This window comes from Balearica regulorum, chromosome 21, assembly GCF_011004875.1.
Source record: "Balearica regulorum gibbericeps isolate bBalReg1 chromosome 21, bBalReg1.pri, whole genome shotgun sequence".
Classification (NCBI taxonomy): Eukaryota; Metazoa; Chordata; class Aves; order Gruiformes; family Gruidae; genus Balearica; species Balearica regulorum.
The window spans coordinates 4106779-4133757 of NC_046204.1; the positions used below are offsets into that span (position 1 = coordinate 4106779).

Genomic DNA, 26979 nt, shown 5'->3' on the forward strand with positions numbered 1-26979 from the left:
AAAGAACCCAATCCAAAAATCCTTGCTGGGTATTTCAGACACATCTTTGCACAGAGAAAGGCCTCTGGCTGATGCACAATGTTTCTCAGCTTTCTGCAATGGAAAGGCAATGAGTGCATCTTTGAGACCCTGTGCCTCCCACTCCCGGCACACTCTAGCCAAAGGGCTCGGTTTCCCAGGTCCCCAGCAGATCAGGATGCTGATGGCATCTCACGCAGGCAGTACTTCTTGCTCCTTGGCACTCCTCCTGCCTTCACCCCATAATTGTCTATGGTCCTGGAAGATGAATTGCGTCCCTAATGCTTCTTATAGACAGTACCAGACAGCTGAATGCCATTACCAAAGTATATCTGCCTCAACACTTGCCCTTTCTCTGGCTATAGTTTGCCTTCTCCCCCTCCCGTGAGAGGGGGGGCAGGTTCTCCCAAACAGACCCCACGCCATACACTGTGCGCACATGAACAAGCTCCTAGCAACTCGTAACGCAGAACTGATGCATCATTTTTAGCCCACAAGCTTCACCACACTGATCAGACTGTTAGGCAGCTTGTTCAGCCTAGTCTGAGCACCTGCGCAATGCCTTCCGTTCACAGGACAGAAAAGTTTTTCCTTAAAGGCGGATGAATGCAAGGGTCCCCTTGGCTTCACACACACCAGCCTGTTCTGCGAGAAGCAGTCTGCCCAGTTCAAGAGCACTATCAGGAGCAAGTTCTGCAGCACGTACGAGAAGATGAGCGCCTTGGGTAAGAGTATGCCAGGCTAAACGACCCCAGCAAAACCAAGCACATATTGCCAACAAATTTTGAAGATAAGCTCCAAGGAGCGGGATCCAAGCAGCTCTGCATCTCTGCAGGGCACAGCCACCTGCCATTTTTGCAGGAGACACAGCAGTTTGGAGATGGGAAGTGCTCCAGGCTGGAGTAGTTACAATCACACCTTTCAGTTGTACCCTTTCCTCTTCCAAGTCTTTTTATAACACTGAACTCAATAATCTTTTCAAACAAACCACCAGGTCCTGGCACTCTATAATCCAAGTCTGAATCAATCTAGAGAAGGATCTAGGAAATCAAAGCCATGAAACCAAATGAATTCTCAAGCCTGCAGCTTGAATTTACTTTTGGCAAGATACCTCAGTTTTACTAACTCTTTTCAACAGATGAGGAAGCTGGAGCAAAGAGGTGAAGGGACCAAGACTCTGCTAAAAGGACCTTAGAACCTGGTCCAAGAAAATCCATATTCGGTGTGTCTGTGTGCACACACGTGTGTATCATCCCCTTCAGAGCCAGTATCATCCAGCCTACCAGCCTGTTTCTGACCAGCAAAGATGGATGCTAACTAGTCGACAAACGCCTGAATCTTCCCAAGTGTTCCCTAGCTCAGACTCATCACCCGCCTCCTCACACCTAGAAACTGGAAAACTGTGTATATATAGTTCCCACTAGCAGGCAAAGGTCTCTGCATTCCTGTCTTTGCAAAAAAAAAAAAGCAGCACTGCCCTGATAAATAAAACTGGGTCACCAGTATGGGTTTTCCCCCCTTGCTTTGCCAGACATAACGGCTGAAATCTGGAGTGGCTAATTATTCTTGCCCACAAAGCTGCTGCACTTGAGAGCTGACCTGATCCCCACAGATCTCCCGATAGGAAGCTGAAATGGAATTTTAACACCATGCCAAACAGTTCACATCCCCTTGCATCATGCGTTATTACTTCTGCTCCTGGGAAAGGAGATGTCGTAAATCTACCTACGGTTTGCCTATGTACGTGAGCCAGCTTCCTCCATCGCCTTCTCCTCTGTCAGTGCCTACCTGAACCTTTTAAAATTCCTATACCTTCATAATAAAGGTGCACAGAGGCTGCTTTGATTTACCCTGTTGACAAAGACCATGGCAGCCAAGTACAAAACCCAAGGCTAACAGCACGGGGAGAACGGAAGGGAGAAGTTAACCCATACAGTGCTTTACCGCTTTACAATACATGGCCGCGGCTTCTCCTGGCATACCTAAAAATGCCTGTGGTGCTTTGGCAAAACAGCAAGAAACACTCTGCACGCGACAGCTCCAACCAGGCCATTTCTGAGTGGGAGCAGAGTGATGCTGACCCTTGGTGACACTCAGGTGGCTGCAGACCTCTGGGGAGAAATAACGATCATGTGAACTAACGACAAGCAGCCTTACCAAGTCACGACTATGGGGCATAGCTGTAGCTTCCCGTTACCCAGCAGGACTCCCCAGCTCTGCTAACCGAGGATTATCACATCTGAGAGCCTGGCCAAGGAGGCAGGCCACACAGGGCTTTCTCACACCCTCCTCGTCGGAGTAGATGGTTGCAGAATAAAACAGGGAGTCTGGTTTGCGACGCCAAGGAAGTATGGGACGTGCCCACCACGGTGATGTTTCACATGGTTTGTCTCAAAGCTCCTTGGAGGACAACTCTGGCCAGGCATTCAGAGCAGGTCCTGTACGTACGGTCTGAGGCAGGAGCGGTGTGGGAAAACAAAACCAGGGCTGATAACATCCTATGAGCCTTGCTTCAGTCTGCAGACTCTTGGACAGAAACAAGACTACAGACTACGTAGCACAGAGAAAAAGACAACATCTTTGTTTCGCTCCCACCAACACAACCACAGGCTGGTCTTGCTTATACGCAAATAACTAGATCTTTACAAGTGGGTGCAAATAGCCTTGCTCCCTGCAACATGCCACATTATACTGGCTCTTTGAACCGAGGTGCTCGAAGGCCTTCCCAAATGTTAAGTACAACCTGCTTTCAAAATGAGAACCACTGGCACCGTGCAGCAAGGGAAAATGAGACAGAGTGACTCCTGCAAACTTAATCCGAGGTCCCACAGATATTTCTCTCAACATCAAAGGCAGGTCGTGCCCTTTGCGTTCCTTTCCCCCACCTCACCTTGCCAGGATTTCTTTCTCACTTATGCCAACACAACTATTTATAGAGCTACTTGGAGAACTGAATCAACATGCAAAGTAGCGGTCTTTTCCAACTGTAACTCCTGGCCTTCAGTCTCTGTCCCCTGACTTAGCACGTAACTTCTCTCTCCCTCCCGTAAGTAAGTGAGGAGGAACACCGTCCCTAACTGCAGTCCTCTCCTTAAACTGCTAGATCACACCCTCTTCCCAAAAGATTTAACGCTTCCTGGCCCAGCCCAGCTCCATTAGCTAGAACACCTGTCTGGCAGCGGCAAGTACCTCTGGATTTGATACATATCTAATTCATTTTCGGCTTGCCTCTCCTATGTGCAGCACCTCCCCATAAGCAACCTCCACCCTTCCGTACGTGCCTTTTCAGCCAGTCCTCCGGCTGGCCTGGCACTTCTCCAGGCCACACAGAGCTGGAGAAATTTTCCTGATGACTGGCTGCACTGAAACTCGTCTATCTCCACATTCCTCACAGGTCTGCCTACAATCCACATGGACCGGGTTGGATTTTATTAGTTGGGTTAGCCAAAGTACACCCTGCAGGAGAAAGGTTTACCAGGTCTGCCTAGCCCCTACACGTTGCAAACCCATTGGTCAGAAAGAAGGAAAAACAGGCAGGAGCTCCAAGGCTATCGATGGGAAGGGGATGACTGTGAACTCAACACATACATACGCATGCTATAGAACTAATATTGCAGCCTGCCGCCTGCCCCCACCCCAAGATGAAAGCCAAACCAGTCTAGATACGAGAGCCTTTCAAGGCTTGTTCCGTGATACCCAAAGCTTTTGCGTCCCCATGGCTGCCAGGCCGTCTCCCGCCTCTGCTATGCTTGTCAGAAACGCACGCAGCTTTAATTTAATTTCCTTCTGAAGTTCTTGATTGCGGAGGGAATGGCTTATGGCGCAGAGCAAGATAAATGAGCTAGAATTTCCTGGGGGGGGGGGGGAATCAGCTTTCCACCACTCCTATCAGTGGTGAAGGCAAGCTATGCCTCCTTCTTCTTCAAAAAAGAAAATTTCTTCTTTTTCTATTCCATTCTAGAGCGCTCGTTCTCTCTCATTTTCTGGGGATGCTATAAAATGCAAACTTAAACATCTTAACTTGCTCTGTGCCAAAGAACAGATCAGAGTCTTGCATCTGCTCTGGAGATCCAAGGCAGGATTGGGATCATTCCCACTAGCCAGATAGTCGCCAACCTAGACATGAATGCATACGTGCACAAGCACAAATCATCCCTCTACGTACAGACATCCCAGCATGTGGCAGGCACACACACAAAACCACACTTTTGCACCTGCGTAACGCCCAAGGGTGCAAACACCTAGGGAGACGTTAACACCTTCCCGGGGCAAATCAAATCTGCCCAGCCCAGGGGCACCGCTACCCTCACCCAGGCACACCCTCCCCTCCTGGACCCTTCCACACGCCTTTCCAGACAGGCTCTGAGGGTGCCCACCGGTCCGAGAGCCCCCCCCCCGCCCGCCCGTACCCCCCCCCCCCCGCGATGCCGTCGCGGCTGGAGCAAACCCCGCCCCGGGGCGTGGGAGAGACGCGGCCGGCCCTTCCCCGTCCCCCCGGCGGAGCCGCCCCCGCGGTACCTCTCGGGGAAGTGGGTGTCCCTGTGCTGGGGGAGGCCCTGCTTCCTCCGCTGGCTGGAAGAGTTGCTGGCCGAGGGGATGTGCGCTTCCATCGCGCCGGGGTTGCGCGCCGCCGCCGCCACCTCTTGCCGCGCCCGAAGGAGATCTGGGGAGAGGGAAGGGATGAGCTGCTGCCCGGCACGGGCCCCGACGTTCCCCCCCCCCTCCCCGCACCGCCATCCCGGACCCACGGAGACACCCACCGCCCGCCCTCCGCCGCGGGGGCTGCTCCGGCTCCCCGCCTGCAGCCGCGCACCGCCGCAGCCCCCCTCACCCCCCCCCCCCCCCCCACCCCGGGCTGCTCCGGGGCTGCTCCCGGCTCCCCGCGGGCGACAGGGCTGCTGCCGGGGCTGCTGCCGTCCCGTGCCGTCCCTCCCCGCAGCCCCTCGGGCGACAGCCTGCTCCTTTGCTTCCCGTCCCCGCGGTGCGGGCAAGCTGTCAAGCGCCGGGGAGGCGGGGGAGCGCGGCCGGCCCTGCGGCTCCTGCCCCGGGCTGCCCCGGGTACTCACCCGGCAGAGCGGGCTCTTAGCGGGATCCGCCTCCGCCGCCAAGGGAGTTTGGCAGCGGAGGAAATTGTGCAACTACGGGAGGGGGTGGATTGCTGTTTAATTGCCTTCCTGTTGGAGGGAGGGAAGGAGGGAGGGAGGGAAGGAGGGAAGAAGGGAGGGAAGGATGGATGGGGGGGAGACAAAAAGGAGAGGGAGGCTTTCCCGAGCCACCCGCCCGTTCCCCTCTCCGTGGGCGCGTAGCCCCGCTCCGCGGCTCGCCGCGCACCGGGGGCAGCACCGCCGGGTGCCCCAGCAGAGCCGCGGCGACACCTGCCCCGGCCCCGCCGTGCCCAGCGGGGAGGGGAGCTGACCCGACCTGCTACCGAGAAGCCAGCCGCGGCCTCCCGCCGGCCGGGAGCCACCCGCGGAGCCCCGCACCGAGGTGCACGGACGGCGGCGTGCAGCGGCTCCGCCATCCGCAGGCCCCTCGCTGGGCACCGCCGGTTTTGGGTGGCCCGCTCCCGGGGGCCGCCGGGTTTGCTGCAGGCAGCGCCCTGCGCCCGGGACCCCCGGCGGGGCAGCGTCTCCCCAAAAAACCCACGGCGCACAGCCGCCCGTGGGGAGGACTGGCGGAAGGCGGTGGGATGCCTTCCCCGCCCCAGCATCCCCCGCCGCTGCCCAAAGCAGGGGATGGGGGGCCGTTTCCCTGAGTGTCCCTACCCCCTCGGCCAGGGAGCACCCAGCCCTGCTACCAGGCCCAGCCCAGCACTGGGGCCGCACCGCTGCAGAGCACCAAGGGCTGTTTTCCTAAGCATGCCCAGACCCCAGGGGATGCTGCGGCCCTCACCTGGGCAAGGGGTGACAGATGGCCCCAGCAGGTCTGTACCTGCCTAGTGCAGTTCTGCTGTAGGAAAGTAAAGGGCTGGGCCACAGTGATGATGAAGATGGGGTACAGAAAGGGGCCCCCTTCCAGCCTTAGGCACAACGCTTTCATCAAACCATCGGCTGCAGGTCAGAAAGAAATGCACTCCTTGTTAAACCTGCACTGCCGTGTTACCATTGCAGAACACTCTATTACACAGGCGGACCGTGCAAGGACAGGTTATACGCATGTATGGTCTTTCCAGGGTGGGTGTCAGCTGCCCGTGCGACGGACAATGCAGGCATGGCCAGACACACCACAAGCACACGTTAATGGTGATCACAGCATACGCCAAGGAAGAGCAGGCGGTGCAAGTACAGCTGGCTTGCTGTTGCACTTGCCTTCTCAGGGACCAACGCAGCCAGACAGACCTATGAGAAGATCTGGTGACGTGGACACCCAGACCAGTTGCACTGACAGAGCCTTCTTCCAGAGTGCTGCTCCCTCGCAGCAAAGCATCAGGAGTCCCTTAGTTCCTATACTTGTTTGAAAACACCCTATACACAACTTGCTTGTATCTCACATCAAAACCTCTGCTGCCATTCACATGATACACAGGAAATGCTTCCACACAGATGCACACTGAGAGGAAACCTCCTTCGTACGCTCACTGTGTACCACTCTGCAAAAGGAAACCAAAACACAGCTGGGGAGAGGAGGAGAGAAGGATTTATCTCCGTGAACACACCCTGGTCAGGATGAACTTGTGTATTGAGATTTCAAAGCGCTCCACATCCAGCAGCACATTAGTCCTCTCCCCACAACTGATTCCTAAAGCTAGGTTAATAGAAGTGTTGCGTGACCCTGGTAACAATACACTTTCCATCTCCTTGCCTTCCTTTATACCACCACGCTGTTTTCCTTTGGTTCTGGAAATCCCAGCCATCCATATTCCTCTTAGCCACAAGATGTGCCCAGCCCAGCTTGAGCTTCACCAATCACTTCATCAAACCTTTTGGTGATGGTCAGGGCTGAAGCCCTGTGGTGGGACTGCAAGCTGGGGTGGAAACGCTTACACAGCCACTATTTTTGCTGGCATTAAGATGGACATTGGTACCCGAACATTTCTAGCCACATTTGTGCACACACAATCCCCGTCCCCATGCCCCCAACTGAGGGGACAAACATTAAAATGACGTACAATTTTGAACTGCAAAAGTATGTAAGAAATAGTGAAACAACAAACCCCATCAGATCACATAAAAAGCCTAGAGAATTCTCCGAGCCAGGGACCATGCACCTTCAATGTTTATAAATTAATTATCTGAAAAACCCAGGTCACTCCTTATTGCCACAGTGCCTGTAATTTAGAAGTCTGGCATGCAGCCAATTCCAGAAGCCGCATTGATCCTGAATGACCGCAACAACCCCCCACACGCACACCCTCTCCTCTCCTTTCTCTCCCTCCTTCCCTCCCCTGCGCCCCTACCCCCTCGCACAGCCCCCCCCGAGGATCTGTTATTTACAATCCTGCACTCTGACAGTTGGGAAATCAGATTGATTGACAGTGGGACGCTGGCGGATGGAGGTTCCAGGCACGGAGACAGACTGAATTCAGAATGTGGGATGAATGCCACTGGGAGAATGGGGGCGGAGGAAGGGGGGGGTTGAAAAGCAATTAAAAAAAAAAGATTTCTAAATTATTAACATTTTTTAAATTATTAATGTTATTGGTGCCTCCATGTGAGCCCGCAGATAAACTGCGCTTTGTACCGGCACTAATAATTTATAGCCCAACCAGAGCCCTGTGGTGTGGAGACAATCCAAAATACACGAAGTTTTGTCTTGTCAATGTTACACGAGAGAGTCTGTGTGTGCTGACTCCTTTTCTCCCCCTGCCCACCCCAAAACCTCAGTGTGACCCCTCACCTAACAAATGCTGATGAGACAATTTAATCATAATCATAAAAAATACGTCAGGCTTTTAATGTAATGAGCTACTTTGCTCATTACATGGGGGGAGAAGGGGGTGATACCAGCTGTTCCGCAGCACATACTCTGCCTGGATGTACATGTTCCCCATGTCCAGCAGCCATCCGGCTCCTGGATTAAGTGGTCTATCACGACTGTTACACCACCAGTGCACGTAACACGTTTTGTGCCGAGTACGTGCTGTTGTATTCAACATGGTCTACACAGACCTGCATGCCATGGTTGAACATTCAGCATTCCCATGTCTGCATGTGTTATCCTTTTGTGCATGATGCATGTTATATACTGTCCTCTCACATACTGTGCTTGTGGTTATTGCACGCATGTGTGGGAACTCCAGCCCTATAGCGTGTGGCTTTGCCCCGTACCTCTGTACCACGCTTGCAGGAGCTCTGCATCTCTGTAGTGTGTGGGACAGCTGAACAGCACAAACAGAAGCGTGTGCCATGTTCACTACGGCGTGCCTCAGCGCAGGTTTATGCCATGCCTTTGCTGATAAGCAAATCCTTACTCCACAGCGAAAGGAATCGCCTTCTTGCCCCCAGAGAAGCCAATCAAATCAAACAGAGTGGAAAAGATGACAGCTTCTTCATTAACCTAACAAGGAGCCCTGGGGATTTACACTCTAGACCGGAGATTCTCCTCCAGCTCTCGCTGGATGCTTCACCGATGTTGCCTGTGCTCCTTCCACGGGTCACCCAGGCATATACGTGTCAGCCCTCCACACGGTGAGTAGGAAGCAGCACAGGGGCCACAGATTCTTGCATAGCACCGCTTTTCAGTGACACTTCAACCCTCTGCTTCCAGGACTGGAACAGCGTCACCTCTTCCGCCTCCCTGGCTTTGCCTGATCCAGAGAGCTGAGTCACTTCCCTCAGCCCTCACTCCTGCAAGAGGACTCGGGTACAACGCACGGCTTTATTCTGGACCAAGCCGAGCCAGCGCCAGCAGGTTTTGCTGGCCCCAGGGAAGGTGAAGTGCCCTGGGGGCTGAGGAGCCTTTATCCTGTGGAGGGATGCTTGTGGCTCCTGCGCTCTGCCAAGCGGTTCCCGGGGTGGAACCTGTAACTGCCTAGTGCCCCCTTTAGGCACAGCGCAGGATGCTGCAGCAGAGCCGGATTCAGCCAGCTTCCTCCACCACCCAGGCAAAACCTACCAGCAATCCTTCAATTCATGCGGGACCCATTAGATCCTGGTACTGCAGGACGATTATCCCTCCAGGACACCACTCCAGCCCCAGGACAAGGCAGCAGCATTAGACAATGGTATCTGTTAATGAGGAGGCTGCTTCAGGACCAGGTTTTGGATTTTCCCCTCCTTGCATTAACATAACTGTACAAGCGCCAGCCTCCTTAAAAGAGCAGAATGGCAGCATCTTCCCTTGAACACAGATATCGGTGCAGAAATACTCCTGTGCTGCTAAAGCCTGGAAACAGCAGACAGGCAGGTACAGAGGCACAATCTGCAGAGCGCACAGCACGCCTTAAATAAAGAAGGGCTGGGGGGTCCCTCAGCTGCGCCTAGTGCCCAGCTCAACCTCAGAGGACGATACCATCCTCGGAAGGTCTGGCCACAATTTCTTAGCGCTGGAAGCTGTGACCTACCAGGGCCTTACAGCAATGCTCTGAGGAAGCCCTCACCAAGTGAGCATACACTGGGCACGCAAAAGTTCCTTTCAGCAACCCTTCCCCTCACTTTTCCACAGCAGATCTGGTTTCAGCTAGTGAAGGACCAGATCAATCCTTGGTGATGTAAACGTAATTGCTTTCAGTAGATGATACCATGGATGGACCTGTCCCACAGACTTCAACATTTGCCTGTTAAGCTGCCTTCACTGCAACGCAGCTTTATCTGCACATTTTAATTGTCCGTAAAATTGTAAGACATCTAGTTGTCATTAAGGTGAAAGGTCTTTAACACCAATTTATGCTACGTCTGCATGTAGCAACTACTGCACAAACTTTCTAAACCTAGCACTATCAATGCTTAACTAAACCCGGCAACATCACCTTGCTGTTTCAGATCCCATCACTAAATGGCAGGAGTATCTGGCACTGCCTACATCTCACACACACACCCCCCGCCGCGTTATGCCAGCACTCCTTCCCCTTGCTCCACACTATGACCCAAATAAGACGTACACCGCAGATTCTGAATATTCAGATTGACACGAACTCTTGAAACAAAGGAAGAAAAGGACCCCACCACCACCACCAGTTTACTATTCCAGTAAACAAACGCATAGCCCCCCCAGATAGCTACAGAGGGGAGTACATTTATAGTTGGCTGAGGGTAGATGTCCCCAGAGAGACAGTGGGAGACACAGTCTGCAGGATATTCTTTAGCACCACCTGTATTCATTGCATGGTAAACATGCAACATTGCAGCCCGTAAACCCTGGGCTCCTCACGTGCACACAGGGGTTAGGGACATCCTGCAAGACTTACAGCGAACGGCAAAGCGAGCCCCTTCTCCCATTTGTAAGAGCCTGTACCTCCATGGCTGGGCACTGCCATGCTGTTGGCCAGTTGGTAGAGACGTTGTTGCTGCTGCTCTTCAAATGTGCCGTGCTCATTCAGTGCTGACATCATGCGTCTATAGTGCTCTTCTGGGGTCATCTGAGTCACCGAGTCCTCAAGCAGAGGTGTGTGGGAGTTTTCTGAAGGGGCAGAAAGATTTGGTCTTTTTATCAGAGAGAAATATCACATAAGTAGAGGAACAGTGAAAAAGAAAAGAGAAAGGGAGGTAGAGGGACATTAGCACAATTTCCCACAACTCTGTAGTGTACCCGCTGAACTTGATGTACCAAACTGCCAACGGCAGCTGTCCTCATGCTCTGAGACGTACCATCAAATGCGGTCAGGACATGCCTACAATTTGCTAAACCTCCAAACATGAGCACATTTAAACACAGAAAAGTCTACAGCTTCAACTGCTACAGCACCCAAAAAGCTCATGAACAACTTTTTATTTTTTTCCCCTAAAGCTAAAAAAAAAAAGCATTATAATAACACAAAATTACCAGCAAGCTCTCTACCCCCAAGGTGGCAAAGAGGACAGGCAGGATGAAACAGTTCACTGAGTTCTCACCCTTTCATCTTAGGGGACGTGAGTTCTTTTTTTCAACTAATATCTGATCAGACACACACCTCTTTCCTTCACCTTTCTGAACGCCCGCAAGGACACACCACCGCGAGAGACGTTCAAGCACCCACTGTAGGTGATGCTGACAACCGCCTAACAGACAGCGGTGACAGTCCACCTGCCCAGCTCTTGGGGGGAAGTCACAAAAGCAGGTTGGTTCAGATCTGTACGTATGGCAGCACCTGAGGCCATTCAAATGACACCCAAGGTGCCTACCTCTCCATCTTCCCGGAATGACTGCGCAGCCCAGGAGGGAGGCGCTTGGAGGAAGGCCCTGCCTGCTCCCTGGGCAGCAGGGATCCCAGTCTAACAACCAGGGAGATAAAACCACAGAGGCTTTGTGTTTACTGTAAGCAGAACTCAGAGTAATTACCGTTCTCCGCCTTGGTGGTGGCTGCTCTAACACTATTTTATCTTGGATCTTCCCCACAGGCAAAACCTTTTCATTACCCAGAAAGGAACTCCCAGTAACAATCCAAACAGGCAGAAGGGAAGGCAGGGAGAGGGAAGGGCTCCCCCCGCCCCCCCAGCTGCAGTCACAAGACCACCGCTGCGTTCAGTGAATGACAAGACCACCCTACCGTGTGCCCCAGATTCCTGCTCCTTCATCCACCTCATTGCGCAGACAGAGTCCCTCAGGGCTCGTGGCAGGTGGACTCTGCTGCCAGACTGGCTCCAAATTCAAGGTGGAGGCTCTGAGCACAGGCCATTTACTTTACACCAGTGTCAGCACTATAACGAATATGCAGGCACTGGGTACCTTGCTGGGAAAAGAGCTGTGGATCCTTCTCCGGTGAGAGAAAGGCCCCTAAGCTAGCTATCAGAAAAAATAGCCTGTGGCAAACAAATACAGTCCAAGAGACGGAGTACCTGTAAAATGTTGCCCTGCCACGGTAGCTTAGGGACTGGTTCACTTCTGCCTTGGCCAGAACGAGAGGCCACTACTGGCAAGGGCTGTCTGCCACCAAACTCAAGCATATAGGGGCTCAGATTTTGGGGATACAACCTTGACATGTCATAATGAAACCACCTTCTCCCCAAAACACAGGAGAGGCTACTAATAAAGAGCCTGAGCTGCACAAAGTTTCAATCAAAAAGGGTTGCATCGCTGGCTCCCAAGGCACTCTTCCTCTGCACAAGGGAAAGAACTTCAGTCCCTTCCAACTCAGGTCAGTCATCCAGCTCAGCAAGGATCCTCAATCAGCACAGCAATTTGTGGCCGTATCTGCAACCGCTGATCTCTACCCCAGTGACATCTACCAGCATCTCAGGGACCACAGGCTTCCCGTGTAAATCACAGGTTCGTGGCCTGCTTCAAGCCAGCTACTGTCAGGAGCTGGGTCCCCACCCTGTACTGCCTGCACCACACTTCAAAACCAGACCCAAAAGAAGGAGGCTGCTTAAGAGGACAGCCATGCCATGCCTGCTCCCACCCACTCCCCCCCACCGGTACCCAAACCTGCAAGACACCAGTGGAAGGAGCAGGAGAGCCGGGGGCAGAATTCCCTTCCACGTCCCCTTCCTGCCACATCGCTCTGCGGGCAGATTCCCGCATCCTCCTCTGCTCTCTTGCCGCTCCTGCCACCTCCTCCAGGAACGCAGAAGTGCACCAACTGTTTCAGTTCCCTTCTGATGTTCTTAACCAAAGGTCTAAGGAGGAAAGCCGCATGCCACAGACTTGATTTAGAAAAACACCAATATTTTTTTTCCCACAGCTGTGTCATTAGAGAAAAAAGGGAGGGGGGAGGGGATTTAATAACACTTAATTACCATAAACTCTATCCGATCAGCCACAGAGCAGATTTCAGGTGCAAGGAGGAGGGGGAGAATGGGGGTGGCAAGGGGAGGCTAAGAGGAAGGAGTTGTTCAGGGAAAGGCTGGATTTCCACACTTACTTAAAACTTGGAAGATTTCACATGACTCAGCCAGCGATAATTCCAGCTCTGCTGAAGCTTTGCTGTCTGCTTTTGTCATTACCAGCGGGTAATGCGGGAGACTGATCTCGCCAAATCTCTTCCAGCCGCCAGGTGTGAAATGGACTCTGGCACGGTCACTGGGAAGGCATCTGTTGGCCTTCACGCTCTCCAGCATGCCTCCCTGCTCGCCCAAGCCAAGGGGAGCCCACCTCTCCCACCCTCCACCCGCACTACTGAGTCCCCGATGGTTGCAGGCACAGGGAATTCAGGCTCTGGGAGGACGCAGGTTTTCTGCTCAGCCTGAAGGACATGCCATTGCTGCACAACCTTTTCACCAAGCTTTTATAAATCCCGTCCTCCCCAAGCAATCCCAGCCAAGCCAGGAGCGCCCAGCCTGTCTGTCTCCTCTCCTTTGCTACAACAAACCCGTGACGGGCCGAGGTTCCCTTTACTGACCCGCAGTAAAAGCTCAAGGAATCTGCTGCAAAAGCACCTCACCCCAGGTTCAAAGCCAGTCCTGGTCAGGAGCTTCAGGGTCTTTGCTGCTTGAGCTGTCACGTTCCAGGGTACAGAGGGCCTGTGCCCACTCCCCCCACATTCACCAGTATGGGTCTGGGGGGCAGTGAAGTTGTTAGCAAGAATGGGGCCAAACATCGTTTCTTCGTTTGGCCTAACGGGACAGCTGCCAAACCAATCAACATATGGATATCTCCCTCCAAAGAAGAGCAACAAATTGACAGAGGCTGGATCTGAATTGCTCAGCTGTAGTCCAGCTCTGGTTCTGGTCTACTTCACTAATCAAAGATGCAATAAGATTTTGTTTTGCTTTAAATGATCTACAATAGCAAAGAAAAAGAGAATGGCAGAAGGAGCAGCATATGAGCTCATCAGCCCACCCCGGGGGGGGGAGTGCAATATTGTTCCCTACGTGTGTTTTCCAGCACTTAGTCCAGTCTAGGTTCAAATCTTCCCAAATGATGAGGCTTCTACCGGATTTATTTTTCAGCAGTTCAAATAGGAACCAAAATACTCTTACTGATTTTCTCTTTTTGCAATCGTTCAGTTTTATTTCACGTCTCAAGGTATCGGAGAAGCAGATCTCCAGACATGCTGTTGCCGCAGGAGCGAGGGTTTTACTTGGGGAATTGTCTCCCGGGGAGAAAGCTTCCTCCGTGACCTGCCAGCACAGCCCTCGCTCCGAGCCTCTGATATGCCTGCATTTCCATATTAGACGCGAGAATGTTCTGCTCTGTTTGACAGCAGCGCTGGCGCGGCCCTGTTTCCACCGAGATAGGGCTCTCTTTTGATCTCTGGTGCGCACACTGCAAGCGTTGGGGAGGGGGGAAGGGAAGGTTACTGCTTCCCCGCTGGAAGGGTTTCCAGCCCTACAGGTGTTTATTCACTCAGTCAGAGAGAGGGAGTGATTTACTTGGCTGCCTCTGTTCTCCTTGCCTTGTCAGGCGCAGCCACAGCAGCACGAGATGTGCCATGGGCACGGGGTCACTTCTCCTCTTCAAAAGGCTGTTTCAGAGACAATGCAGCTGTGCCCTGAGCAGGAGCTCCATCCAGGGCCGGCGTGCAACGGAGAGGGGGAGAGTCCCCACCTTGAGCTGTACACCACCACAGGAGAGTGCCAAAGGCGGAGGACCAGCACCCACACACGGCACACCACCGGGCTGGACAAAAGGGAACGGTGCATCCCAGGGAGATGCTGCAGACCTGGCTCCTACCAGAGGACAGCGTGGGGCTGCACGGGCTACAAAACTCCAGTCGGTCCTTGTTTCTCTTCCCGCTCCTAAATCACAAACTGCACTCCCAGCATCTGGGTCCCAGCCAAGCTGGGGGCTCTAGCACAGTCTCACACTTTACAGCACTACTCCACAGCAGTAGTTCCCAAATTCCAGGTAACTAGCCACTAGGGTCCACTGTGTTTGGGAATGGCTTGTCACGTGGATCCTTCTGGTTCCAACCAGCTCCTTAGTGTAGAGCTGGGAACACGGGGATCGCTTCCCCCCTGACCCTCCACAGTAGCCGTGCCACAGGAACGCTGCCTGACTGCCCGCAGGATGGGAAGTCTCCTGGAAGTTCTCAGCTGCAAGGTGCTCTCACTGTTTGGGGCCTCAGACACCAGAAGACTGGCTATCGCCCCTCCTTCGTCCCCCTTTTCATAGCAGAGGGTGGGCAGATAAAGCCCCCACAAGCGCCGCAGTCCCTGCCCCTATTCAGCCCCTCCCGAATCTGACGGTATTCCAGCATCAGCACAGCCTAGGCTGAAACTGCCTGCCACAGTGTTGGGGAGAACAGGGGTTCCCCAACGAGCTAATATAATGAAAGCCAGGTAATATGGGAGATTAGTGAAAGGCCCAGCTCAGAATTTCCATTCCGTCTCACACTCTCTTAAAGGGCAGGGAAGGCTTTCTGAGAAAAAAGTGGGCGTAGAAAATGAAAGTTTTCTTTTATTCAAGGCTTCCTAGGAACCCCTCTCTTAGTGAGCTGGGAGAATCCCCGAGTCATTCAGAGTTAAGGAGCAGGATTTAGATCCTGAGTGCATACTGCAAAGCCAAGGGCTGCTTATTTGCCTCACGCTGCACTCAACCCACCCAAGTAAACAAAAACGATGGGAAGGCCAGAGGAAAGAAACGGAATGGGATCCTTTGACCCTGCTGCTCCCATAGCAAAAACATCAATTTGGGCAAGTTCAGCCACTTTGGTAGGGTGAATCCAAAGGCAATAGCTTGTTTTCAAATGGCTTGATTAACGTTTAGCCCATTCTCAGCCAGGCCACATAGGTTGCTGTTACCTGGATTCAGTTCCTAGGCGTGCACTGCCTGGGAATTACAAAGGATACAGACTAAGCAGAAACAGCAAAGATGACAGCAGGTGTATCAAGTGTGCTACAGGAGTCTCATGCTCCTATATAACAAATGTGTCTCAGAATCTATAGAAGCATCCTGCTGGAACTTATCTGCACACATCTACCAGAAACATTTCAAGGATAATAGGAATAGGGCAGATGAAAAAAAAAATCAACACAGACAGGTAAAGAGTAGCGGTATATAGGGTTTCCCTTTACACCTTTCAGAAAAGCCCAGTAAAAAGCTAAGGTGCTTTTACTTGTATTAAGGAGTTAACAGGCAGGAAAGGGGTACACGAAAGAAAATATTTAGTATGTTCTTAGGTAGTGTTAGCAATATTATACTAAGTGACACTAGCATTCAACACCCTCTCAGAGTACGCTGCCTTTCAGATCATAATTTGGGGATGAGGAGTCAAGAAGAGACAATATAGAGAAACATTATGTGAAATTAGGATGCAGCACAGGTCCCTACAAGATATCTTTACATGGCATAATCTAAGGTATGTAGTTTACGAAGGCTTCAGGACAAATTGCTGCAGAAAGTCCCCTTTGAGATTCCCTGGATTAGTTATTGAGAATATACACCTTGGAGAGTCTCAGCTGCTGAACTCCAAACCCACGAAACAGGTTCTAGCTTCAGACAGCTGGTCTGCTTTTATTTTATTTTTTTTTTTAGTGGCCAAAGAGTGCAGGTTAAGCACAGTGATCGAGATGGGTATTACTGACAGCTAATTAGTTTGAACTTAACAACAAAGCCTTTAAGTGAATGGCCTGCAAAACCTCATTTACCCAACCTGGAGACAAACTCATTAACTGCAGGCTCCATGCCCCACTCCACTTTGCCAGTCATAAAGAAAGTTTAAAAATCACGTTTACAGGAAAGAACGATAAGACAAATGAGGAGATTAAAAAAAAAATCCCTAAAAAGAGAAACCTTCTGCAGATTCCATCTCTATAGGAACAGTGCCATAAATGCATAAGAAAGAACTAGGCAGCCCTATTCTCCCTGCTAAGGCTTCTTTTTTTCCCTTTAAAGGAACAGATGCCAGCATGATAAGCCTGTATGTATCTCTTATATTAAACATATAATCAAGAAAAAAGTAGAAACATCCCTAAAACCCACCTCAAAAGCTGCAGCTTGCTTTTTTAATCATAAAGCAATTATTCTAATTAAGAGGCAATCCCTTTCTCACACTGCGAGCTTCCCTCCGATTAGATAAAGAAAGCACTGGTAGCCTCCTTCATGCACCCTCAGTGCCGGATACTTACAGCTCCCACACTACTGCCTCTTGAAACCCTCCCTCCTTAATTTCAATTAAGTTCCACTCTTAAGAAAGGAGAAGAAAGGGGAAGGGGATGGGGGAGCGAGAAGCAGCACTTACCCTTTGGGGACTCACTTCTGGCTTTCTTGCTTTCTAAAGGACACTCACTGCTGCTGTTGGGAGAACATACTCTTCTCTTGCCTAAAATTTCATCTAGAAGAGAGATGAGAAACCTGAGTATCAGACAAGGTTGTACTTTCCTCTTTGCAGAAGCAACCAGAGAGACTTTGGTATTTTGCTTCTCTCTCTCTCTCGCACACACACAGACACACGCACACATATATTACAGGCAGAGGAAAAAAAATGAAAGTAAGAAAAATCATCATCTTGAGAGCCTTGATCTGCTTTCCTAATCACGCAGTCCAAAAGCACATAATGACTATTCACACACTGATCAATGCAACGTTTTAAAGCTATGAATTCTGAATCCAGTTGATTTCCTTACTGAGTTTCATCATTTGTTCTGTTGCCTTTTGTCCCCCTGGTGTTTCCACTCCTTTCATGCCCTGATGCAAAGCAACTGGGGGAGAGAAAGGGGAGGAAAAAAACAACACACAAAAAAAAAAGCACAACAGATCTCTGAATCTTCCTACCACAGTATCTCTCTCTCTCTCTCTCTCTCAATCTCTCTCCCCCCCACCTTTTCCTCCCCCCCCTCCTCCTTCAAAACCTCAAGGTCCTTAGCAATCTTCTCCCTCTAGATTGTACGGAAACACTCAAGCCTTTTGCATTACTGCAGCCCTACAAACCAACACAAAATACCTAATATACAATTACAGCGTCCCCGAACAGATTTAAAATCAATATCCTCCCATAATAATGCTGGGGAAACTGAAAGCATGATGTTGCATATGGGCAGGAAGGAAGAGACTGTTTGTCACTGCAAGCATCAAATTCTCATCTATCAAGGGCTTGTTAAAGATGCAGCATCTTAAAATTAAAAAAAAAATAATCTCACAAACAAGCACCATATTTGAGCGAGTATACGTTGCATCTGCCTGTGAGTCAACATGCATGCAAAGCTCCTGCAATTTGCCCAAAGTGTGTTGGTTAAGAAAGGTTACAAACCCCCTTGGTGCTATTTATAAGAACAACAAAATTATTTATGTTCCAGGGGACATTTTAAGCCAAGCAACTGTCCCTCAAACTCAGAATCACTCCACATTACTTTGAATCCAGCTAAGCAAGCCCATGTTCCTGCCTTGGCATTGTATTTATCAGGAGATCCAGAGCACGGATCTGCGGCTGCCACAGGCTGAGCAGCGCCGAGAGCAGACGGTCACCGTGCCGAGGGCAGAGCCTGCCAGGCAATGCCTTTATCCAAAGAGCAATTCTGGAACTCTGCAAAGTTACAAGTGGCATTTCAAGGTTTTAAAGAGCACAAGCTGCTCGGATTTTATCCTGCCATGACCCTGTCACCCAGTCTGTTAACAAAACTGGCACTCAAATAACTGCAGAGGCTTGCAACCATCCATAACCGAAAGCAAAGTAAATACAACAAAACAGTGGCAACTGGAAAGCAGATGGGAATGGACAGAGTGAGCCGGTGACAGCGCTCAAGTTTTCTCAGGACCTCACATTCCAGGTGTTGAGCCAGCCTTTCAATACAACTTGAATTTCACCAATCCTCCTGCCTCAGTTTACCCTTTAAATAACTCCTCCAAAGCCACAGACAGGAGCAGCTTGCCAAGCCAGCATCAAAGCTAGGAAGTACCTGGCCACACAGCACAGACAGAGTCACAAGCACCCTCCCCACGGAACTCTTCATTCTTCATGTTGATTTTCCTGGAAATGTTAGTCTGATGCTGCAAACCCTCAGCGCTGGAGGCCAAGATCATATATCCTCCTCAGAAGTGTTCTCATCCGGGATTTGTGGCTTTGAAACAACAAAGTCCTGTTGCTCAGCTCGCCCCTCCCAGCCTGGGCAGGAGGCAGCAAAACCCAACAGGGCTTGTTCTTATGTACTTCAGGCAGAAGAGACTCCATGGAAGAACTGGTGACAGAAGCACCAGTTACACGTGACAGCAGTTAGAATACGAGCAGTAAAAGATTCCTTGATTTCACAACTCTGCCAAGGCACTTCATTACCCTCCTATCACTTCTCCTCTCTCACTATTCCACTCCCACCCCCATGCGCCCATCTGCCAGCAGACATTCGCTCCGACTAGCGCCGTGCCCTGCTATTCCCAGACACGTCAGCAGGACAAGTTGCAAGTCCCATCTCACTCCCAACCGGCTGCACTTGTGCAGGGGGAGACCAAGATCACGCAGTAATTCTGAAGCGGCACCAGCTCCATCAGACCCACGCCCCACCAGTCTCCAAAATGCCCACTTCTCGGCACACACGCGAGTGAGCTGGCAGCTGCACCGACAGTCAGGTGTGACAGCCTGCCAGCAGCGGCATGCCGCAGGGAAAGGTCCCAGATGTCTTGCGGTCGACATGGGAACTTGGCCCTCCAGAGATCCCACGTTAGTCTATTAATCTCTAGGATGATCCGCAGCATTTTCTTTCCAGCATCTCAGGTTCACATCGTACCCAAGCACCAAATCCCACTCACTGAGTTTGTACTTGGGCTGACCCCCAGCAATTTTTATGGCACTTAGATCACAGAATGAAAATTTTCTTTTTCCCTTTTTCATTTAAGGCAAAGTCCTGGGATGTGTCAGAGTCTGCCTCTGCCCCAAGAAGTGTGAGGACTAAATCAACAAGATATACAGTAAGCAAGGAAAAGGGAATAATTATCATCAGTAGCCAGTATTGAGGCACAAAGATCTAACAATCTGGCCCAAATTTACTGAGTCAGTAGGAGAGCACAAGACTGAATACCAATTTTTTGAATTCCAGCCCAGTGTTATAAGAAGTCATACCCCCCTCTTAGCTTTCTTAGCTGGAAAGCAGCGAAGAGGCAGGTCACATTTTCACTGCTTATTTAGTAAACTCACAGATTCTGGGGTACAATCTAAATGGCAACGTATTTGTGTTACAGCACCAATCCTTTCCTCTCTACAACTTAAACCATATGCACAGCTTTGGCATACCACTTACAAGTGCTGAACATGTGCCCTTTTACAGGACCCTATACTCTAAATTCATCCCTTTACGTCCACGTGCCGCTCATCCAACCGTTCTTTGCACTCACACACAGAGAACCAGGACAGTGGTTGAAGGCGTGGGGATGGGAGCATCCCCAGCCCATCTCCCCCTGACTTTGCAGCAGCAGCAGCAAAACCAAGTATGTTTTGCAAATGAGTTGGCGGTGTCATTTCTGGATGTCTGACCACCCTCACAGAGACAGGTTGTGCATTTAGAGTACGTTGCTACTCATTGACCAGAAAGCCAAAGGATAGCTGTTTGCTCAGCCCATGCACCTGCAAAAGGTAACACACCACCTTAGACAGAGGATGGGGAGGAATAGTTGTGGAGTTGGCTGCGTTTTTTTCTTTCTTTTCCCCCTCCCCCCCCAATCCTTGCTTTTGCCTCCTCTGTCCTGCCTCCTACAAAGCATTTCAGTTGAAAGGAAGCCAAATCAGGGCATTTTTTAATATTAAAGCTGAAAATGAAAGACGTTATCAGTAGAACTGTAATGAAGCTATGAAGCTAGGCCAAGCAATCACACAAGTAAGGAGTGCTAGAGGAAGCCCCAAGCATACTGATCACTTACTGCCACCAACGCAACACAGCCCTGACCACACACACCCCCACGCAGGTCTCCCGTGCAGGTCCCCAGATCCTGCATTACATTCGAGGCTCCCGCTAGCCTGACAATGCAGGACAGAAAGTGATCCAGAGAGGTTTTTGGAAACAAAGTCAAATATTTTCTCCAAAGATCTAGAAATCAAAGTGGATTTTTCCCCCTCTTTCTCTGGGAAGAGAAAGTCTAGCACTCACCTGCTGCATTTCTACAGTGAAACATGAATAGAGACAGGCCAGGGAAGCAGGTCGGCTGGAGGAGGACAGCACTTCTGCTGCCACACAGAAGTACCACCCAATGGCTTTGCAACCATAAAGAGAAAGGATGCAGGTATAACACCATAAAACAAGCTTATGTAGAAGCCAGGGCAATGTTGGTTTTATCTAGCCACAGCCCTCTTTGGATTTGAGACACGCCGATTAGAGGTCATGGGTGGAAATGTCACCTAGAAGTAACAGTGCTTTGTACTCCTGCGCTGCCTCTAATCCCCAGCCCATCAGAGCTGGGTGACTTAAGTCATGTTCACCAACACATCTAAGAATCCCAAGCCTCATTATCAGCTTTGAAGAGAGGACTTGGGAGCCTAAGTCAGCTGGGAAGATTAGAAAACCTATCTCTAGGTTTTCCCAAAGAAGGAGGGACTTTTCCAGGTTGCACCTGGAAAAGGGAAATGATCACATATTAGGTTATCACAAAATTTTTGCCCTCTCAATGTTGTTAAATGGGTGGCGTCCCAATTACGGCCAAAGGACTGCACCAAGTTTTTCTGCACTGTGCTAGGCTACAGACACAACGGGAAGAGATCAAAACCTATCTCACGCTCCCTATCTATATCCTTGGGTTTGTTCTGAAAGCTTCTTGGACCCAGAAGTCCTGAGTAAACAGAGGAATGAGCCAATTTACATGGGAAATCACCCAGGCTCAGATAGCCAACATCTAACAAGAAGAGAGTCCTTTTTTCACCTCCTTTCGCATTATTTTAAGAGAAGGAAAACATCCTCCCTTGCTCTTAACTCCCCCATCAAACCGAAACCCTGGAGATGACAATTCCCACCGACCAGTCTGAAATGTCTTGGCAGCATCTCAGTTTATTCAGCTCTCCCCTTTCCTTTGGCACAAACAGGCTGCCACCGGAGGAGCTGCTCTGCTCAAATGACTCTGGTGCTCCAGCCCTGCTGCTCAGCCCATTCCTGTGCCGAATGTGACAGGTTTGCAGGGACCCTGGAGACTTACTTCCCCAGCGATGGGCTTGTGCCTTTGTGAGAAGCTTCACCAGCCTGAGAGTCCCAGCAGGCCCAGAGCTGCTCTCAACAAAGGCTGGCGTACGAGGGGCCACGCAGTGGGCTGCACACAGCAGCGTGGAATCTGGCTGCACATCGGCCCCATCCCTTGCCAGCAGGAATCAATGGAACAAAGGGAGAGTGAAGCACAAGGTCATGGGAATAACGGGCCATAATTTAACTGAGGGCAACGAGAATGGAAAAAAAAAAATTATTGGGGAAGCTGGGGGAAGGGAAGCAGTGGGCTTCTGGAACTTGGGATCCTAGAACAATACCAGTGCATGCCAGCTCATGGGGCAGGGTTAGTTCTAGCAAGGGAGGGGGAAATACCGCTGTATCTCCGCAAAGGGGATGTCAAAACAGCTGTGAAATAAAGGTAGCATCCTCCTTCCAGCAGGTCAGCTTAATGGCTTTAGGGACATTGCAGGCAGCAGGGCTTCAAACCTTAGCTATTTCACTGGGTTACCTCATTGTTCCTTTAGGTCTCCACATCTATATCTATTTGTTGGTTGTCATTTAGATTTAGATTGCAAGCTCCCCAGGGCGGGGAAGCATCCTTTCACTAGCTGCTGCACCAGTCTTAATAGTACAAATAGTAAAAACAGCAGAGCAAGCTGGGCACTCCTGGCTCAGGACTGTCCCTAGCCCAGACCAAGGTACCTGCAAATGTTCCCTAAGCATCATGCTTCAAGTTCCCTGTGACAAGAAGCTCTTGGAAACAGGAAGAAAAACAGAAACAAAAGGGGAGGGAGGAATTGGACACACTAATGGTCTCTTACTGCAAAGCAAAGAGGATGCAAGACTGAGCAATCAAAGATTTTTCTCTTTCCTGCTGACTTTGAGAGAACTTGACTTTGGCAGACTGGTTGCACAGTCACTCCTCTCAATAGCAGAGGACTCCGATAGGCAAGTCAGTGACCATAGCTCACTGATCTCAATGCATTGCATAGAAAGCATCACCCCAAAGGTGGGCCTAGTGTCACTAACCCCATCCTAAATGCAAGTTAACCATGGCATACACAAAAGCTGTGGGAGCACACAACAGGACAGAAGTTGAGTATGAGGATTCCCAATGTATAACCTATCAACCATCCTTTCCTAGGCTTGAGAAGGAGCCTGCATCCCCTTTTCAGCTCTAACCACTTGGCCATCTGCCTTTCCTCCTACCATGCAAACAGTATCCTGCTACTTCCCACCTCCTTGTGCTCACTCATTTGCCTAGCTGGAGCTAAGCTCCCAAAAGGACTGTCCAATATTTCAGTTCCCAAGGAGTGAAACAGAGCACGGTGCAGGTCATGCTGGAGTCATCCTCCTGTCTGTCTGTAATGAGGCTGTTTATTAGAGAAGGTGCACCAACATCCTCTTGTCTCCCAGATTCTTACAAAATTCATTTTTACAGCATGCACCAACTCATAGAAAGGTGGTAAATATTCATAGTATGAAAAACACTCATGGAGAGGATATACTGTACTTAAGAGAGAGATCTGAATTAATTTTATGTGCTGCAGAGAGGCTTTTTAGCAATTGCAAACTTGTGAATCCTCACTCTCTTCCAGAAAAGATTTAAAGAATGAGGCTGGGAGGGCGGGCTGGAAGTCCAGGCCTTTTAGAGACTCACCTTCTAGTGCGAGAAAGGAGTGTGTTCTAGTAGGTAAGACAGGAGAAGGGGGAAGCTTGTTAAATCAGAACACTTAAGCACAGTTCCAATGAGGATCAAATTTTTCTTGAGGGACCACAAACCTCTTGTGCAAAGGTCGTTTGGCCTCAATTTATAGATCTGTGATAAAAAGCTAGGAAAACTGCATCATTCCTCCGACACAGACACCTCCCTCAGTCCTAGGGAATGCCACACAGCACCCAACCATGCCAAAAGGCGAGTAAGGCAACACGGCAGGGACAGCGCTCCCACTTCCCTGGGGGCTCCTAGGTGCCGAATCTTCTGCGTGTGGTCTGTGCCAGCAACCTGGTATTCCCTCCAACACCCAGAACAGCTACTCCACCTCCTCTGGCTGCTCCTTCCACAACCCTCCCAGCATTTCTTTAGAAAAGTGGACGCTGAAAATAGTGATTTCCAACAGAGCTGCTGGTGGTGCTGTACCCTTAGCACCATTTAAATGTCCGATTGCACTCATTCAGCCCCTGAAAAAAACAGCGCTCCTCCAGCCCGTGACAGCTTTGACAGCCAGACTCCTTAATTCCTTTTTCTTATTCCCTTAATCTGTCATCTTTATCAGGCTGGGGAAGTGCCAGGCAGCATGCAGGAGCCCCGGCCCCGATCAATCTCCACATTACAGCTGACAGAATGGTGCTAATAACTTATTGATCTAATGTTTGCCAAGCCCCACTGGGGCTGAAAGGCTGCCATTGATTGGCTTGAGGGAAGGAGCCTCTCAGCTGAGAGCAGAGCGGAAAGCCTTCAAATTGTCTTCTTCCCGAAGAGCCTGGAGATGGAGGGAGGGTGGGGAAGGGAGAACAGGGAGGAGGACAAGGGAACTGAAGAGAGGAAGAGAAATGGAAAGGAAGAAGGGCGCGTATGTGAGACGGGGATTAAGAACGGAAAAGGAAGGGGGGAGAAAAAAGGGTTTGAGAACCAAAGAAATGGAAGGAGGAAGGAAGAGAGCCGGAAAGGGGAGAAGAGCAAAGACGAGAAAAGGAATTGTGAACAAAAAGATTGTGCAGAGATGAAAAATTAATGAAATAGGCAGTTGACCCTCTTCATGCTCACAGCAAATCGTTCATAAAATCTTTCCAACCCCCAGCCCTCCATCCTAGGACAGCTCCTCCCAAGTCTGCTCATGTCTGATGTAAAGCACGTGGTACTGCTAGGTCCCCTGACCAGGTCTGAAACCACAAGCTTGCATCTGGGGAGAGGGCATCATTAGGACAGATTCCAGTTTAATTTATGAGTCTGTTCCCCACTGTGATATATATGGAACTTAACCCTTGAGGATCCCCACCCATCTCCTTGATTTACACTGAAGTGGCTAATAACCGTAGAAAGTCATCAGACATGCTTAACAGAGGGAAAGGATTTGAGGGTCTTTATTGTGCCCCTGTGGGGAAATCTCGGCTTACCTGTATATGCAGAGATAGCAGGAGAGAAGGAAAAAAAAAAAAAAACCCAACACATGACCTTTCACAAATTATAGTAATGGTTATCGTTTTCTCCCCCATTTACCTGAGATGAGTCCAAGGCAGGCCACTTTTGCCAAAGGCTGCACGTGTTGGAGCAGTGCTGTAAGACAGGGACTAAGCTGGCAGGGCTTCACGAAAAGGCAGCCACGGTCACACACTGCCCTGGCAGGTTTGCCTGCCTGGGGGCTCTAAATGCACAGTGCTCATTGTGGTCAGGTCTGCTTTCCTGGTGGACTCCTCTCAGGTCTATCAATCCCAAAGGCTGGGTCAACATTTTCACGTGTCATCTCCAACACATCTCTCCCCCGCCACGCACACAGCCCTGCACCCCGTTCTCTTCAGCAGGACTTCTCCCTCGCTTTCACCAGAGACCCCACAAAGCTGTGAGCGACGGAGCACCCTGTTGACTGCGTGAAAGAAACAAGGAGCAGAGCAGCAGCTCCATGCCTGCTACCTGGGCATCTGATCGCACCGCAAGCTTGCCAGACACACGGCTGTGGGGAGCTTGCGGGGGGACGGTGTCACCCCCGCTGCGCAGCAAGAGCAGAAGGCTAGGCTTTGCAGGACTAAATCCACAGCATCCAAACCTGATGGCGCAGAGACACGCACGTGCACTGGAGCAGGAACAGTGTCAAAACCCTGGCTCCGAAGCATCGAGTTGACTGTGGCAGGGGCAGGAGCAGGGACTCGCTGCCGCCTCTCCCTGCGCTGCCACCCAGCAGCAAGCAAGGGTGGACAAGCCAGGTGCCACATTACAATCTGTACTGGATTTCTATATATAACATCAGTGAGATGTCACCGCACCAATGATTTGTTTTCAGCTCTTTACTAGCTGCCTGTAAGGCACCTGGGAAAGGCAGTGGAAGCAGGGGGCGGGGAAGAGGTTATTTTTGGAAGCAGGATAATCCTGCTCTTCCTAGAGCTGCAAGGAAAGGAAGAGCGAGCCGGTGTTTATTTCAGTTTCAAAGCCGTAACACGTACTGGCCATGAGTTTGGTGGCTGATCCAACTGCCAGAGAGCGATGGACTCGTCCTGACTATGACAGTCTGCCCTGTTCACGCCAGGCACAGAGGAGGCCAAGCTACCTAAGCCGCCATGGTGAGCCCCTCCTTTTCTACAAGTGAGGGAGATGCACCTTGAACACATCCCTGACCTTCCCAAAGGTGTTTGCAGAGCCATCCTGCAAGAACCCTCCTACCACGAGAGGCTTTAAATCCCTGCCAAGAGCAAGGTTTACTGAACTCCAAGAACACGGCACTGAACTGCCTCGGCTCCTTCTCCTCCTGCAGTGACAAAGCCAAGAATAAAACCTTAACACCCACACCAGCAAAATCCCAAACCTACACTGTAAATGCAGTTGCAGGACACAGCACAAGGAAGTGCTTCCATGTTGGGCTTTCCCATTTTTCCTTCAGCTCCAAAGACCTCTGTTTGCATTACAAAAGGATGCTGGTTACCTCCCACTCCCGCAAGGCTTCAGAAGAAATAAAAATGAACTTAAATAGAGCACAAAGAAAGGACAGTCCTCCAGATCCAAGCCAAGAGGATGAATGGCATTGACAGAGCCTAGACCCTCATGTTGCCTGGGTAAACAACTGTCCTTCATGGTAAAACACATAAACAAAGGTGGCTGGGCTTACATCTCTTAGATGTCCATGTGGCGCTGATTTTCTGCTCAATTTAAGACAGCAGTTCAATAAAGGCTTCTGCTTTTTTT

The 26979-nt window shown here is 50.6% G+C and overlaps 1 protein-coding gene across 18 annotated transcripts in view; it reads right to left on the minus strand.

The window, feature by feature from the left end:
- Nucleotides 1-26979, minus strand: part of SAMD11 (sterile alpha motif domain containing 11) — a 127101-nt gene that overhangs the window by 22562 nt on the left and 77560 nt on the right. For all 18 annotated transcript variants that reach the window (XM_075773083.1, XM_075773082.1, XM_075773084.1 and 15 more), the window contains 3 exons: nucleotides 17216-17308; nucleotides 10411-10575; nucleotides 4537-4681 (listed from right to left, as the gene is read on the minus strand). In XM_075773083.1, coding sequence (XP_075629198.1) covers nucleotides 4537-4681; nucleotides 10411-10575; nucleotides 17216-17308 — 403 coding nt within the window. The remainder of the gene's footprint in view (nucleotides 1-4536; nucleotides 4682-10410; nucleotides 10576-17215; nucleotides 17309-26979) is intronic.